The 16,235-nt window shown below is 42.8% G+C and overlaps 1 protein-coding gene across 1 annotated transcript; it reads left to right on the top strand.

The window, feature by feature from the left end:
• Nucleotides 1-7,734: 7,734 nt before the first annotated feature.
• Nucleotides 7,735-9,020, top strand: PtA15_5A270 (uncharacterized protein; the record flags this gene model as incomplete). The annotated part of the gene is made up of 5 exons (XM_053169013.1): nt 7,735-7,786; nt 7,870-7,965; nt 8,034-8,288; nt 8,381-8,643; nt 9,018-9,020. 5 exons carry the CDS (start codon nt 7,735-7,737, stop codon nt 9,018-9,020), a joined length of 669 nt encoding a protein of 222 aa, XP_053020252.1.
• Between the last annotated feature and the right edge of the window lie 7,215 nt (nt 9,021-16,235).

The following is a 16,235-nucleotide window of genomic DNA, read 5'->3' as shown; positions in this document are numbered from 1 at the left end:
TTACTGGATGATGATCCCATGGGTTAATATGGAGTTAAGGTGGAGTTAAATTGGTGTATAAGGTGGAGGTGAAGGTGACTTTGTTAAGATCACATTTTGGTTGAGAGCACATTCTGGTTGAGAGCACCTTGGTTGAGATCACATTCTGGTTGAGAGCACCTTGGTTAAGATCACATTGTTTAAGAGCACATCTGTTGAGATCACATCACTTAAGATCACCTCTGTTAAGATCACATCATTTAAGATCACATCAGTTGAGATCATATCTTCAAATGTTATGTTGAGGTGAGACTCCGCATTTGAATCCTTCACTTGTTCATTGCTATTATGTGTCAGTTGCAGGGATTCATCAGTTCACTTGTCGATCTTCTGAAGGTTGTAGGCCACTGTTGGGACACCAGATGTGAGAACTCCTTTTGGGACGGGTGGCAGTTCTGCGAGGGGGAAATAGCAGTTATAATATTTCAAGTATGTATGAAGCTTTTACAACTGTTACGGGTGGTTTGAAAGACCTGCCCCTCTATAATACTACACAAGAGTTATCACAACAAATTTATTTTTATTGTTGTGGCAAACTAATGATAGAGATAACTATATGTAGCAGTCTCTAATCAAACCTAGATCAAACTTGAATTCAGCGGAAATGTTGAGTGGATACGGGGAAATGGAGTTGGTGGTGGAAATCAGTAGGAACGTAAGATATGTTTTATATGGTTTATATGGTTTATATGTTTATTGAGTGAGAGAAGTATGTGCTGAGATATAGAATGTTGCAAAAAAAAAGACTAATGGAAGATGTGAACTATTCAAAGTGTCTTTTGTCCTCCTCCTTAACCTTCAGTTAAGAGTACAATGGGTTAAGATCACTTTGACTTGTTAAGAGCACAAGTGGTGATGCTTGCTACTTGACTACTTATATATCCTCTGAGGTATGAAAGATGTTGATGGGCAACTTGATTGAGATCACACTAGTGGATTTATGTTGATTTTAGCTTGTAGCTTCTGAGTGAGATGTGTGTTCTGATTAGGATTGCCTGAGTGGCATGCCCCCACTGAGGAGGGAAGACATGCTCCTTATATAGTAAAATGTGAGGGATTTTTGCTGGTGGGGAAGTCAGTTGAGGGATTTATGCTGGTGTGACTTCTCCTGTGAGGGATTTTTGCTGCATGGAAGCTTCCATTGAGGGATTTTTGCTGCATGGAAGCTTCCGTTGAGGGAATTTAGCTAGTGAGCCTTCTGATAAACGTGTGATCCAACATGTGACTGATGATGTCATGCAAACATACAGGGGTACGTGTGTGCACCTGTATAAACTACACCCTAACTATGTACTTGTACCTGATTCTATACTATGTACAGTGCCCGGAAGAAAGTTTTCATGACATTTCTTTTGAATAGGAGACTTACAAACCATGCCTCTTAAGTTCTGAGTTATTGGGAGGATGGACAGAAAGGTTTCAAAAGAATGAATATAAGTAATGTTTTTGGAAAAAATAAGTGCATAATAGCTGAAAATATTCTTTCATGAAATGATAATTTTGGAAAATCTTTAATACTGTTCCAAAAAAAAAAAAGAAAAATCAGAATCAGTAAACTAACATCCAACATGAATGATAATAAATGAAAAAAATGAGTACCAAAATAAATTTCAAATTTTGGGTGGCAGTGAAAACACATCAAAAATTCCAAATTTGCACTGCAGGTAACAAAAAAACAGTATTTGATGTGTTTTCACTGCCACCCAAAATTTGAAATTTATTTTGGTACTCATTTTTTTCATTTATTATCATTCATGTTGGATGTCAGTTTACTGATTCTGATTTTTCTTTTTTTTTTTGGAACAGTATTAAAGATTTTCCAAAATTATCATTTCATGAAAGAATATTTTCAGCTATTATGCACTTATTTTTTCCAAAAACATTACTTATATTCATTCTTTTGAAACCTTTCTGTCCATCCTCCCAATAACTCAGAACTTAAGAGGCATGGTTTGTAAGTCTCCTATTCAAAAGAAGTGTCATGAAAACTTTCTTCCGGGCACTGTACTACCAAATATAATTCTATAGTATTTAATTGAGTTATGTCACAAACAGTTTAATCCAAATAACTTTTGACTGAGTGGAGCTAGCCTAGTGGTTCAAGTGAGTGACTAGGGTTTAAATGACCTGTAGAATCTAATCATGCAATAATACATCCAAGAATATGCCTCCTTATCATACAGTGAACCAAGACTTTATGCAATTTGATACTTGAAACAGATTTGGCACACCACATCCACCCCCAACTTAATGCTGTCCGCAGCATTCCTGTTTCAAGTATCAAAAGCAAGAAAGGGTACAAAAGAAACAAAGAGTAAAAAAAAATTTACATCTACTTCAAAGTTCCTAGACATAAACCAGCACTTCTATCTTTCCTTTTAACACTGGAATCAAGTCCTGCACAATATCCATAACCAGTAGCTCAAACACTTAACACTTCTAACTTTGTAGATATATCTAATCCAATAGTTATATCCATTTACCCAATATCTCTAACCTAAACTCTAAACTCCAAAACTAATCCTCATATATTGTAGCTACTAGTGTATGAACCTTGCTTAAACTTCCCTTCCTTGTCAAATGAAAGTCTATCCGTCCCATGATATGTCTTCAGTCCTTATCCATGATACAGATCTTTACTTCTGTCTCCCAACTTTTCATTGCCTATTTTGATTTACCGTTGAGATTATTTATACTCTATGATTTCTGCTTAGATTCTCTTTAATTTTTTTTTTTTTTTTTTTTGTGAATGTACACTCAATCTATTCTTCCCTGTCTTCTGCATTTTCAATGTTCTCCTCCTCTTCTTCTTCTTCTTCTTCATCATCTTCTTCTTCTTCTTCTTCTATAGTGTCTTCTTCTTCATACAGCTCTCCTCGTGGATAAAACTTCTTCACCTGATTAGCAGCATATCTTCGTGCCAGCTTGGTCCCATCAAGTTCTTCAAGCTCGTAGGGCCCGTTCATTATCTGCTCTATTACCCTATAAGGTCCATTCCACCTGGGTTTGAACAGCAAACCCCACTGATTTTCCAAAGCTTTATTATACACTAAGACCATATCCCCCGGTTTAAGCGGTTCCCTTCTTTGATGTGCAAGTCTGCGGTCCCAGTATTTCACGGAATCTCTTCTAGCTTTTTCCAATGTTTCCTTGGCTTTCAGGATACTCTCATCTCTCTGAGCTAATTGATCTGCTCTTATATGAAGTAAGTCTGCTGTAGTTTTGATCTCTGTCCAATCCACACTGAGGTAGGTCTTAAGCTCCATATCCACTGGCAAGACTGCTGGCTGTCCAAATTGTAGTTCAAATGGGGTGTATCCAGTTGACCTCTTGGTTGAAATTCTATCAGCTAAAGTTACTAAGGGTAAGTATTCTTTCCATTTCCGGCCGTCTTCTCCACACATTTTTATTAGTGCATCTTTTATTTCTTTATGTCCTCGCTCCACCATCCCTTGAGCTTCTGGGTAATAAGGGGTCACAACTCTAAGCTTTATTCCAGTTTTCTTCATAGCCAACTGTAATTCTTTCTTAAATTCTGCCCCTCCATCAACGGTAACTTCCTTTGGTATTCCATACCAACACACCCACTCGGATACAAACCATTCTGCAATTGTTTTTGATTTGAGATTTGTTAGACCCACGGTTTCTGCCCATCCGGAGAAATCGTCTCTTGCAACTACAATGTATTTCCATTTACCAGCTTTGACATGTACTGCATCCATGCTTACTCTTTGGAACAAAGTTGAGGGGGCAGTAGATTTTCCTTCTTCCTTAGGTAAATCCTTGCTCCTCTTTTGACAGGATTCACATGATTGAACCCATTTCCTGGCCATCTTCTTCATTCCTTCCCACCAAAACCTTTCTCTCACTCTTCTGTAGGTTTCCAATACACCTCTATGCCCTAAGTCTTCATGTAAAGATTTTAGGTCCTGAACCTGAATATGTGGATTTGAGACCACTATTTGATTGTAAGGTATCCGCCTCCTTTTTAGTTGACCCCCTTCCACAAAGAACATCACAGACCTACGCTTTATTTTGATGAATTCATTGTCTTCACAATTGGTGGGTCTTTTCCAAGTAGTCAAATATTCCTCCATTTTCCGCCAAAATTTTGTTTGTGTGTTGGCCTCTATTTCCACCCCAATAGTTGTCAGATTAATCTCCTTAGCTCCAAAGCCTGGATGAGGGGTTACCCAAGGTTCTTCTTCGTCAAATTCCTTCAATTCTTCATCATCATCTGGGGGCCTTCTTGACAAGCTATCTGGCATTGTAAATGTCTTCCCTGGTTTATGTACTAAATCAAACGAAAATAGTTGAATAAATGCAACCCATCTTGTCATAGGTGCCGCAGGAAGACTTGGAGTATTGATCATTTCTATAAGTGCCTTTGCATCAACTTGAAGCTCAAAATGTTGTCCCCAAAGGATAGTCTGTAATTTCTTTAGAATTTTTGCCACACCACACAACTCCAATTTTGCTTGGGAGTAATCTGATTCTCTTCTGGAAAAGCCTACTGATTCATAAATTACTGGTCTGTAAGTTTTCTCTTTGTCTTCTTGCATGAGAACTGCTCCTGCTGCAATGTAACTGGAATCTACCGCCAATGTTACTCTTCCTGCCCCCTCCCCATATTCCAAATTCTTTAATATGATTTCCTCCCCAACAATTTTCTTCAACTCTTCAAAGGCATTTTGACATTTATTGTCCCATTCAAATTCCACGTCATCCCTGGTAAGTCTTCTGAGTGATGCAGCTATGGTTGAAAAATTTCTGATGAACATTCTAACATAAACACAGAGACCTAAGAAGCTACGGATGTCCTTTTTACTCCTAGGTATTGGCCAGCTTTGTATCTTGTTGACCTTCTGAGCTGACATGATTCTACCCTCCTGCGAAACAACGTGTCCTACTATGTCCAAAGCTGGAACACAGCAAGCAAACTTTTCTCCTGATATGGTGAGCCCTGCTTCTTCTATTCTAAATAAAATTCTCTCTAAGGTAATAGCATATTCCCAGACAAATCTCCGTATTCCCGGGTTCTCCTTCAAAGTCTCATTATTGTAGGTTGAATTTGGTCCCTTAATCCCTCCATCATCAATAAAGATCCCCACATGATCCGGTATCTCTTGCTGAAGGATCCAGGTCATCTGAGCTTGGTAAACTGCTACCGAATTAGTTGCACCCTGTGGAAGTCGGGTTAATTGTAGTCTGCCAAGGACCGTCTCAAAAGTTGTAAGTGGCCAAGATGTGGGATCAAGTTCTCTTTCATCGTAGCCACCCATTATATCCCCTAGGCCGTAACATGCTCTTCCTGAAAAAGAGTCAACAAACTCTTCAATCTTCGGGGGTAGCCCCACATCTTTTATTGTTACTGAATTCAAGACTTGAAGGTCATGAACTATCCTGAGCTTCCCAGTTGACTTGGTAACACAAAAACTGGACTAGAATAGCTAGATGTGGATTGCTCATATAGTCCAGTTTTTATTCTCCTTCTTACTAATTCTACAAACTGTGGCAGAATAGGTTTTGGAATTGGTATTGGCTTCTTTTGCCATGGCTCATGCGCTACAACTGGGATTTTGTATGGCTGGCCGTATGAATGGTGCAATAGGCCTCTTTCTTCCTCATCAAATGCCACTGACTTTTTGCGTATCACAATGACGTGTTTTAAGAGATTTAATTCTTGCTCAGAAAGCCACTTGGGTGGTCCAAAATTCACCGCTTTCAACCTTTCATGAGTAATCCTGGCAGTAGGAATAAACTCAGGTGGATGAGGTGTGAGAGGTGTTTTGTAAGGATCCCTTGACAAGAGTGGGCGCTGAAGCGGGGGATTTATGTCTTGAGGCATGGGATGGTTAATTGGTCTGATTTTCTTATCCACTGTTTTGTACTTCGCTGCTAGAACTGATTTTGCCATGGTTTGAAAATATTTTTGTAGTTTCTCAGTCTGTTTAGGACTTGCCGCAGTTTAAGGTCATACAGGACCAACTAAATCCCAGTGATTTTTTTTTTTGTATGGGTATACTTGACTTTTAATCCTGCCCTCCATTTGTTCCCTATTCCCTTCTGATCTGTTTACCCCCATAGCTTATTTCAAGTAAACCCATAAGTGTCTTATAGTGGTTATATTGGGTTCTTATGTACATAGTCTGGTACAGATGTGTCCGAAAGAAACTGCTGTACTAGGGTGCGCTTATGTAGATATATGCACTTGAGTGTAAACTTGCATGCGGGTTCTTCGAACTCAAGCAGCCGAGCTGACCCTTGTAATCAAGAGCATGCCGGTGTACCAGCCACCGACGCATTGATTCACGGCCTCGTAAGTCCCATAAGTCTCGTCATCTCCCCAAAATCTCTGTGTGCGGCTAATGCAGTATAGCCTAGACACGCTGCCGACTGACTGGAGCAATTGCTTTACTTCTATGAACATTTCTTCTGTAGACGCCTCACAGAATGCCGCTTCTATGGACGCCACTAATTGTAGTTCGTGATCTTTCCTGTACTTCATTCGCCGCCAGCTCCATTACTTTCACAAAGGTGATCTTTCTGGACTATCGCCGCTTCAGTTCCTCTCTCCCTGCTTGTCACCTTTGCCAATTCGCCGGTCGCCGTTCAGAATAATGATGGGCTCCAAAGTACGTACATACTTGCCACAATTTTCTTCCTCCCTGTACGTGAAACTCTAATTGACCCTCTTTCCGCCTCCTGAGGTACATATGCTGTTGTCCAGTGTGTATGCGACTGGGCTGAATGCATCCCACAAAAAAAATGATCTGCCGACGCCGTTGCCGCCTCCGTTCCCCCTCCAAACGCCAATCCAACTCCAAAGTTTTAAGTTTATTGGCTTCGCCATATGACAAATGCAAGCTGATGTGTTTTGCCTTCATTCCCTTCATTTACTCATGCTTCAGAAAAGAATAAGCCGTGCAGGTGGTGCCAACAATGGATACAGAAGACCTTATTGAGTCCGCTTCTATCGTGCGAATAACTTGAAGCACCTTTGCTGCTGACTGGTTCTTCTTCTTTTTTTTTTTACAGATTGGTCTTGTCTATAAAAGGGTGAGCTTTCCTCTCACTTTCCTCTTCGTTTTCCAGCATCATTTCCCGTCATGTCTGAGGTTCCTCCCCACTCTCCCAACCGTTCCGTCTACTCTATCTCTTCTGATTGATTGACTCCCAACCCTTTTGATGAGGATGGTGACTCTTTTACTTCTTTTGGATCTATCCATACCCCTCCTTGTTTGAGATCTGTGATCCGGCAAATATTTGATGGTAGCCTCCGTCGTACGTGTCTACCATTTATCCTACCCTGTTCTCAAGACCCAAAAGTCCCTAATTTTTTTTTTTTTTTTTTTTTTTTTTGTCTTTGTTCCCCTCAGCTACAGGTGATGCCTCTTCTGACGTTGGTTCCTCCAACCCAGGCTCTCAGCACAAGCCCATGTCAAATTTTGGTACGCATCCTACCGCTGCTTCCTCTGGACTCGTGTCTGGCATCCTGCTCATTTTTATTTATTTTTAGTCCCACCATCAATCATTGACAACAGCCTCCAGCCAGGTAAGTAGCTGAGCAAAAATCCTCTTCTAATCCGTATACACTAATGCTTGCTGCTCTCAGTCGCTTCCTGGCTAGGCGAAACATTTGGCAAACGACGGGAACGCTTGATAGCGGCAGCTCGGCCATGTGACCAAAGGGCTATGTCCGCCGTTGCACTATCTGATCAGGACGGAGAGTACGAACTCGACGACTGTATCCTGCATTCCCTTCTGTTTGACTGTTACCTTATCCTTCCACTGCTGACGACAGCGCCCAACACTACCTTCTTTAAAAAGGTATTGATTCGCGCAAAGATACTCCTGACCCGGTGGAACCCATGGTTACAGTCGACACCACCGTTGCGACTGGACTAATCGAGGCTTATGAGCTAGGTATCCACCTTTTTTACAATGTTTTTCGTCCCCTGTTTGCTGAATGGTTCCTCCTCCCTCTCTTGCAGGTGATAAGGAACCATCCGAAGGCCCCTTTCAGCCAACCCTTGGATATAAATCCATGACTGAGCTTCCAAGCTCCTGCTCAAGTATCGACGACGACCCCAGCGATCCAACCTACCACCCATCCAAATCCCTTCGCAGAAGATCCAGGCCGAGATCCCGCCGAGCTCGCTTTTCCGGGCAAATTCAGGCTAAACCCAAGCCCCCTCAGGCCCGTCTTAGAGACGCAAAGGGCCGCTTTGTGGCGGCGCGATCTGAAAGTAGGTTTACTCGTGATGCCAGTATAGTCTCCTTCCTGTTTGCTCTATCTGACCGTTTTCTTTTCTTCTTCTTCCTTTTTTTTTTCTGGTAGGAGTTTGCAAAGCTCCTGTTGAGGCTGCTCCCTCGTTGGACGTCTTATTGCCGCGACCAAGCACCCCTTGCTTCTCCAATCACAGTGAACTCCAACGGACCGCTCTAGAGACTGCTACCAATACGTTCCTCAACACTGTCCTCCGCTCTCCCAACAACAACAACCCCTTAACCTTTGAATTTCATGACCCCTTCCAAGCTCACTTCCGCCTCGCCTCGCCGCCTCCTCCTGCAATCGATCCTCTTCTGTTCCGCGCTCCTACCGTGAACCTGCCCCCGACCGATCCTCGCGTCCGGTTCCGGGCCGCTTTTCTCCAACTCCTTCAAGTCCTTGAACCTTTTCTCACTGGTTTCAGCCCCCTTCGCGACGAACGGGGAGCTATTCGTGAGATTACCAATTCAATGTATGCCGCGGAAGACTGGTACATTAAATCTGTTTATTTCTAGTAAGTTCTATCTTATTTCTATACACACTCTACAACTTGCTAACTTAATATATTTCCCCCCTTTTTTTTTATGCACCCTCTTCCAGTCCTGATGTGATGGAGCAGACTGGCGGATTCTGAAATTTAACTGGTACAGTAAAGGAATGGACAACACACAAAAAAAAAATGAGTGGTTGATGCTACCGTCTCCAGTAGTCAACCCCCTTTTTTTTTTTTTTTTTTTTTTTTTTATCTTTTCCTCTCTCCCTTAATAACACAGAAAGCTTGTTTCCTCCTCTGCCTATCTCTAACTCTAATCATATTCATAGAAATTCAAAGAAAGGAAAAAAAAAACATTGCTTATTTGTTTTTTGTTTAACAAACATCTGCCCCCCCAAGAGTGGCAGGATAAAACTTGTGCTTCCTCCATTTATCTATTTTAGGCTTTTGACTAGAGACATGAGTCCTATACCACTTCTTACCACCACCGGAATACAAGCTCTGTTGTGTTTTGCTACTGACAAAACCAAAATGTGAAGTCCAAGTGCCGTGCCTAACAAAAGCTTCCCCAGCTGAGAAGTTCAAAAGCTGCAAAAAATCCAGTGAGTCGGTGAACCCTCCTGGTAACTCCCGGAGCCATTCTTGCCCCTTTCTTCCCCTCTTTGGCCTGTTTCTTTTGTCAAAAACATCCCTGAACCGGCGGGGAATATAGTGCTCAATCCAGTACCACTCCAAACCCAGTTCTATGGTATCTCTGTGGGGTTCTGATGCCCATGCTACTTCTGCCTCTGCAAGTGGTAAATCTGTGCGCCTTTGTTCATCCTCTGTGAGACTAGCAGCGCCCATCTCATTGGCCCAATTTACTGGTTCTGACAGGTAAACTCTCCATGGGTCTTCCTTTGTTATATTTTGATCAGGAATGGAGCTACATGGTATATCTGTTTGATGTGGGCTTTCTTCCTCCCTAATTTGATTCAAAGGGTTTTGAAGACGTTCCAAATCTTCCAGCTGCTCCCAGTCAATTACAGGGATATTTTCTTCTTTTTTGTTTAGCATATTCTTTCCAAGCTGTCCCAAAAAATCCCAATCAACCACTTGAAAGGAACAATTCTGTCGAAGCTTAGGAGGTTCCTTGTGCCAGCCTGGTGTGCTGGGTAAGCAGATAGGTATGCACATTCTTCTACCTTCTGAGTCAGGGAAACTCAAGACCTCCCCCTTCTGATTGGACAACTCTAATCTTATTTTATGATCTGCCAGGAATGGACGACCCAGGACTGTGTGGACGGAACCTCTGACAACAAAAAAATTGGCCAAATGGATGTAGCCAGGAAGCACACTAACCGGTATATTTTCTGCTAATCCAACAATTGGTGTAAAATGGCCTCCAATCCCTCTAAGACGCATAAAAATCTCTGTTGTTACTAATCCTAACTGATCTGCCAGAGTGTCTGGGATGATGTTCATTTCTGCACCTGTATCAACTAAAGTCCTGATTTTCCTTTTGTTGATGGTCATATCTACCATCCCAACAGGGCAAGCGTAATTGAGACGTGTGTTTTCTTCCTCTTTGGGTTCAATTCCAATAGAACAATTCAATTGACCATTGTTTACTTCTTTCCCGGTTGTTTCAGATTCTGGTTGGGATTCCTGTAGACCCTTCAGGAAATGTGGAGCAATCTTTATGATTTCCTCTAACGTGAGTGTATATGTCTGCTTATAAAATTTGTTGCGTATGGTTTTGTCTAGTTTGCTGGTTAACTCCTCCTTCCTTCCTTGAGGTGTATCACTAGATTGTCTACCCTTTTTGAATGCAGATGGCTTATGCTGCGCTGCCTCTTCCTCTGCATTTTCTTCCTCCTCCAGCCAGGATCCTGGAAAGCTCTTTCTTCTAATGGGGGCTTTCAATGCTTCCTGATTGGGTGGTGGAGTCTTGCTGGTTGACTCTTGATTTTTGGTAGGTAATGGTTGACTGTTGGGTGGGTTGTTCTTCTCCTGAATCCTTTGTGATTTTCTGAGCCCAAATCCAATGTTGTTTTGTAGCTCTTCCTCATCAATGTGCATTTGTGGTGGAACCCAAGATCCCCACTCTTCTAACTCTATTACCGCAGATGTTGGTCCCTGGTTTTCTTTAGAGGGAGAACGTCCAGTATCTGGCTCCTCATGGAATTTCTGCACCATCTGCCGTACCGAAGAGTTGTTTTCTACTACAATGGGCTGCCTATTTGGATAGTAGTAAACCCCTTGATATCTGAACACCCTTCTAGTTTGTATGTCCTGGTTGTATGATTCACACTCAGATAAAGTGTGTCTCTCTTTACAGTAGTAGCACTCTAATGGTGTAAAACGGGGCCGTGTGTCTGAGAATCCTGGTCTTGATTCTGAAAATCCGGGTGATGAAGGCCTGCTTAGATGAGGAGGTGCAGCTCTAGTCTGGTATTCTAGTGCATTGGTGAGCTTCTTTACTTTCTCTTTCAACTCCTCTGTCTCAGTAGGATCTTGAATTGCAACCTTCTTTTTGGGCAATTCTTTAGTAGCTGATGTGGCCTCATCATCATCAAAATCAATGATTATTAGAGCCATGTCAACATATTTCTTTAAAGTATCTAGTTCTGGAATGATATTACGCCCATCTATGGTTTTCTTGAGCTCCTTGGCGTGAGCTAACTCTTTGGTGACTTCTTTCTTTAGCTCAGGGGAAAGAGCCCTCCAAAGAGGATTCCCGCTTTCTGGGTTCAAGTGACTGTATCCCATTCGAGCAAAATAATCTGTCATTTCTTCAAGCTCACCAACAAACTTTTTGTATTCAACTCTAGTTTTAATACCCTGACTTTCTTGAGCCTTCTGGATCAACTGTGGTATGGCATCCTCCCTATATTTCCTGAATGGAATAGCCCTTCCCCATTTCCTAATCATCTGTTTCTTTAGAAGCTCCCGATCGCCCGTCTCGTGTCCTTCCATCTGCTCCAACGCTTCACTTATCTTCTTATTATTAATGATGAGTGGCAGTTGAAATGCAAGATCAATTGCACCAGCGCCTTGAATAGAAGCAACTTTCTCTACCCTCTGTATAAATGTTTCTACTTCTGTACCGTCAAAGTGAAGGTTCGTCTTTTTTACGTCTAGTATGACTCCTTTACGCTCGTCTGGCAAGGTGATTTTAGTACGGGGCCGGGCCTGACTTGATTCTGGTGATGGACCTCCTGCTGTAGGTAATGGCCCTGGGGACATTAAGAATGTTTCATCTCCTGCTCCAATAGTTGTGTCTAATCCTTGTGCCCTATCTGTGTAAGGGGTTGACATGGCAAATCTTAAGGCAGTCTGTTGTGCTGGGGCTGGTGTATTTTTAGGTGTGTGAAGTAAGGCCTGCATTCTTTCTCGTTCCTTGCGCATTTCCCTCATTTCCTGCATCATTTCTTCCAGCAAAGCTTGTAGCTGAGAAATCTCCTCTTCTTTGTCCTTGAGAGTCACTTCCGGGTTGTTACTTGATTCAGCCATTGTGTTGTTTCCTTGTAGCACACTTGCTAAGGTCTCGTGGATGTCCTTGTCGCCTCGGGGGACCGCGTCAATGTATTTGCTGACAAATTCTCTTTCCTGTTCCAACAAGCCAAGGTTGTGCCAAATCCTCTCCTCGTCTCGGTTTTCGTCTGTATTGTTATCCACTGTTTATTGATTTCGTGTTGCTGATAAATCTTTTTTTTTTTTATCGTTGATCTTCTGAATTTGTAGGCCACTGTTGGGACACCAGATGTGAGAACTCCTTTGGGACAGGTGGCAGTTCTGTGAGGGGGAGATAACAAATATGATATTTGCAGTTAAGCAATATTTATGTTACGGGTGGTTTGAAGGACCTGCCCCTCTATTGTACTACACAAGGATTCTGACAACAAAATTTATTTATTGTTGTGGCAAAACCTTGATAGAGATCACTATGTGCAGTAGTCTCTATCAGACTTAGATCAAACAATGTAGATGATGTGCAATGACACAAGCTATTTAAGAACCTGATTATGATCACAGGTGTTGGGTGAGTGGATGTTTGAGATCACACTGTTAAATGAATGAGTGACTGGTTGGTTGGTGGCTGCTATTCACATGCTGAATTCAAATGAGGGGGGAGGAAAGGCTCCTTATATAGAAAAATGTGAGGGATTTTTGCTTGTGGGGAAGTCAGTTGAGGGATTTATGCTGGTTTGACTTCTCCTGTGAGGGATTTTTGCTGCATGGAAGCTTCCATTGAGGGATTTTAGCTAGTGAGCCTTCTGATAAACGTGTGATCCAACATGTGACTGATGATGTCATGCGACCATACAGGGGTACGTGTGTGCACCTGTATAAACTACACCCTAACTATGTACTTGTACCTGATTCTATACTATGTACTACCAAATATAATTCTATAGTATTTGATTATGTTCTGTCACAAACAGTTTAATCCAAATAACTTTTGACTGAGTGGAGCTAGCCTAGTGGTTCAAGTGAGTGACTAGGGGTTAAATGACCTTTAGAATCTAATCATGCAATAATACATCCAAGAATATGCCTCCTTCTCATGTATTCAACCAACACTTTATGTAATTTAATACTTGAAACAGATTTGGCACACCACAACGCGCTATTTTGCGGGGCTTATTTTTTACAAGGGAGATTGTTGTAAGAGAATCACTTGTGAAATTACATTTCAGTCTGTTGGACAAAAAAATTCCAAGGTATCTTTTAAAATGCTTTTTTTACAATGGTGGAAAATATGGGAGGAGGTGTGGAAAATTATGAATGCCTCCCAGCTTGTGATAATTTCACAATGGATGCAATTTACAAGGCTTATGACTTGTAAAATTCTACCCCCCCGTAAAAAACATGGGGCCACACTTTTGGGGAGGCTTTTTGGACGGGCCTGCATCAGGCCTGTACGGGCCAACAGGTTTCCTAGGGAAAGGGATGGACCTGAACAAACCTTCTGTGAGTGCACAAATGCCATACAGTTGTCCAAAGCCCTTCAATATCTTCTGTTGATTGGTGGTCAATTGGTGCTTTTCTGAAACATCATATGGGCATTCTTAACCAAGACTACTTCTGGTTGAGAAGGCGCTTGGACATCCACTTAGTCTGAAAAGTGAAATGCTTGTCCCCCTTGTGGAACAAGCATGAAATCATCTCCAGGCCCTGTCTAGTAATTTTGAGAGAAGTATTCAGTATGGTGGTGTGGTACTGCAGAGAAGAGGGGGTCAAAGGGACTAACTCCTGCCATTGAATCATATTGTGGACAAACCTGTCACCCACACCGCCTCCGTCCTTATTGGGGGCAAGGTTCATTTCTCTTAGGATTGTGCGTCGGAGATGGCGCAGCCGATCCAAATTACCAAGAGACTTGTGTATGTCTATGACACTGGTGATTGGCTGTTGGGGATCACCTGTGTTTCCAATCTGGAGAGCAACGTTCAAGAAATTAGCAGGAAATAGAGTGTACAAGATTTGCGGGGGAGTAGGAGTAAGTAACTTCAATTGCAGAGCTCCAGCCAATGGGTTATTCTTGACGATTGCCAACCCGTCCTTTGCTAGCCTGTTGGCCATGGGTGGTTGTGGAACCCGTGGTGCCGGAGGAGAGCCCAACCGCTGGAGTGGAAATCAAACCGGGTCGCAGGACTGTCAGTAGATTTTTCCGTTGCACTTGCCGGCCTTCCTGGACAGGGTGCGTCCCTTCAAAAAATTTATATGGATAATTCTTCAGCAATTTTACTGGTTGGATTCTTACAAGAATAAAGACACTCACCTCTCGAGCAAATCAGCAATTTTGCCAGCGCCGGTTGGAGGCAACCCTTGTGAAGCCCCTGCCTTCAGCAGGGTTTCACATGAAGGTTCACGGAATTGTGAACCCCGCGCAGACGAGTACACATAGTCAACCCTCTCCTTTCCTAGTCCGGCAGAGAGTTTCCTCTCTCCCGGCTAGGTGAGCCCTTTTCCTTTCCTTCATGACTAGTTTTACTTACTAGAGAGAGTTTCCTCTCTCCCAGATAGCCCTTGAAATCCAAAGCCCCACCGTTTGGAACTAGAACTTGTCGGCTCCGGCCCGCCCCAAGCACTGTTTCCTCCTTTCTTCAGTGAGGGTCCACCGGACCCTTACAACCCTGTGTAGTCGCATTTCTCCTGATCAAAAAGTAGGACACCAAGGCAATTGAACCGGACAAGGCGCCATTGTTGTCTGTGTTACTGCTGTTATTGGTCCGCCGGGTGAAGCCAACTGAGCCAAAATTACAGATCTTGGCACCGGGCTTGAGGACAAAGGTTGTGTTTTGATTGGGGTAAATGGGGTACCCCTGGCTGTCCAAGATGCAGCCATGGTTGATGAAGGTCTTGTGGTCATTGCTCATACCCCATGGAAGTTGCCAGTTGGAAGCTGTTGGCGGTCTGGGTGGCTCGTCCTGTTTGCTGGAGGCGCTATGAGCAGAGGTGGACGGTATATCCAAGGAAGGCGGTTTTGGGCGCGGGAATTCTTGGCCATGGGGTTTCAAGGGACAATGTGAGCTGGATTTACGCTGTAAGACTCAAAAGTGTTTGTGAACTAACTTAACTAAGTCCGAAGTTGGAGGCGCGAAGCGCCTCCACCGGAGGGACTTATGCGGTATCGGTGATTTAGGGCTGAGAGCAACGGCCAAAAACCAACTCCCCAACAAATGTTGCTATAGCTCCATAACCCACGGTGTTTCCACCAAAGTTTTTGGATAATCTGAAAGCCATACATCTTGGCTAATTTTTGATGCACTTTCATGTCACATTTCTACCTGCCCCACCTCTTAAAAAAACATCAAAAACTCAGCTGTCTTAGCTGTCATGGGGTTTTCTCAATTCTACATTGACCACATTGTACGATTGGGCACCAGCAAGAGCCACCAGAAAAGGGTATGATATACCCAGCCTTCTGATGATTCTAAGTCTGAATGTAGAGGGTGATTACACAAAAACAGAACCACCCAGAGGCCCTGAATGTTGATGTACCTCTCAGGCCAAAATCACCTGTAAGGCTTAAGTCCCTCCCAGAGGGAGGCCTTTGGCCTCCTCGGGAGGGACTTAGTTAAGTTAGGTTTGTGAAACCATTTTGCTGAATGGTGAAGGGGATGATGGAGGTGCAAAAATCTGCCCTTCTGCTATCAGATAACAAGACCCACCAAGCTAAGCTTGGCAAGTTTTAATCAAGTGATAGGTCTGGTCTAGTTCCAGATGAAGTTGTTTGACAACAGGTGTGTGAGAGTTAAGAGTGTATGATGATGGAAAGGGTGAAAGTTGACTCGATGTTTCCGGTGGTGGTTGAACACAGGTCCTCAAGAGGGTGATATAAAAAGTTGAGAAGAGTGTCTGGACTGAGAAGGGTATATGTCTTAGTTGGGATTTGAACCAGGAACCAGGTAACTTGTGACAGGCAAGTGATATGTCAAGAAA

This window comes from Puccinia triticina, chromosome 5A, assembly GCF_026914185.1.
Source record: "Puccinia triticina chromosome 5A, complete sequence".
Classification (NCBI taxonomy): Eukaryota; Fungi; Basidiomycota; class Pucciniomycetes; order Pucciniales; family Pucciniaceae; genus Puccinia; species Puccinia triticina.
The sequence above is the reverse complement of the archived record's forward strand: the minus strand, read 5'-3'. Positions and strand labels throughout refer to the sequence as shown.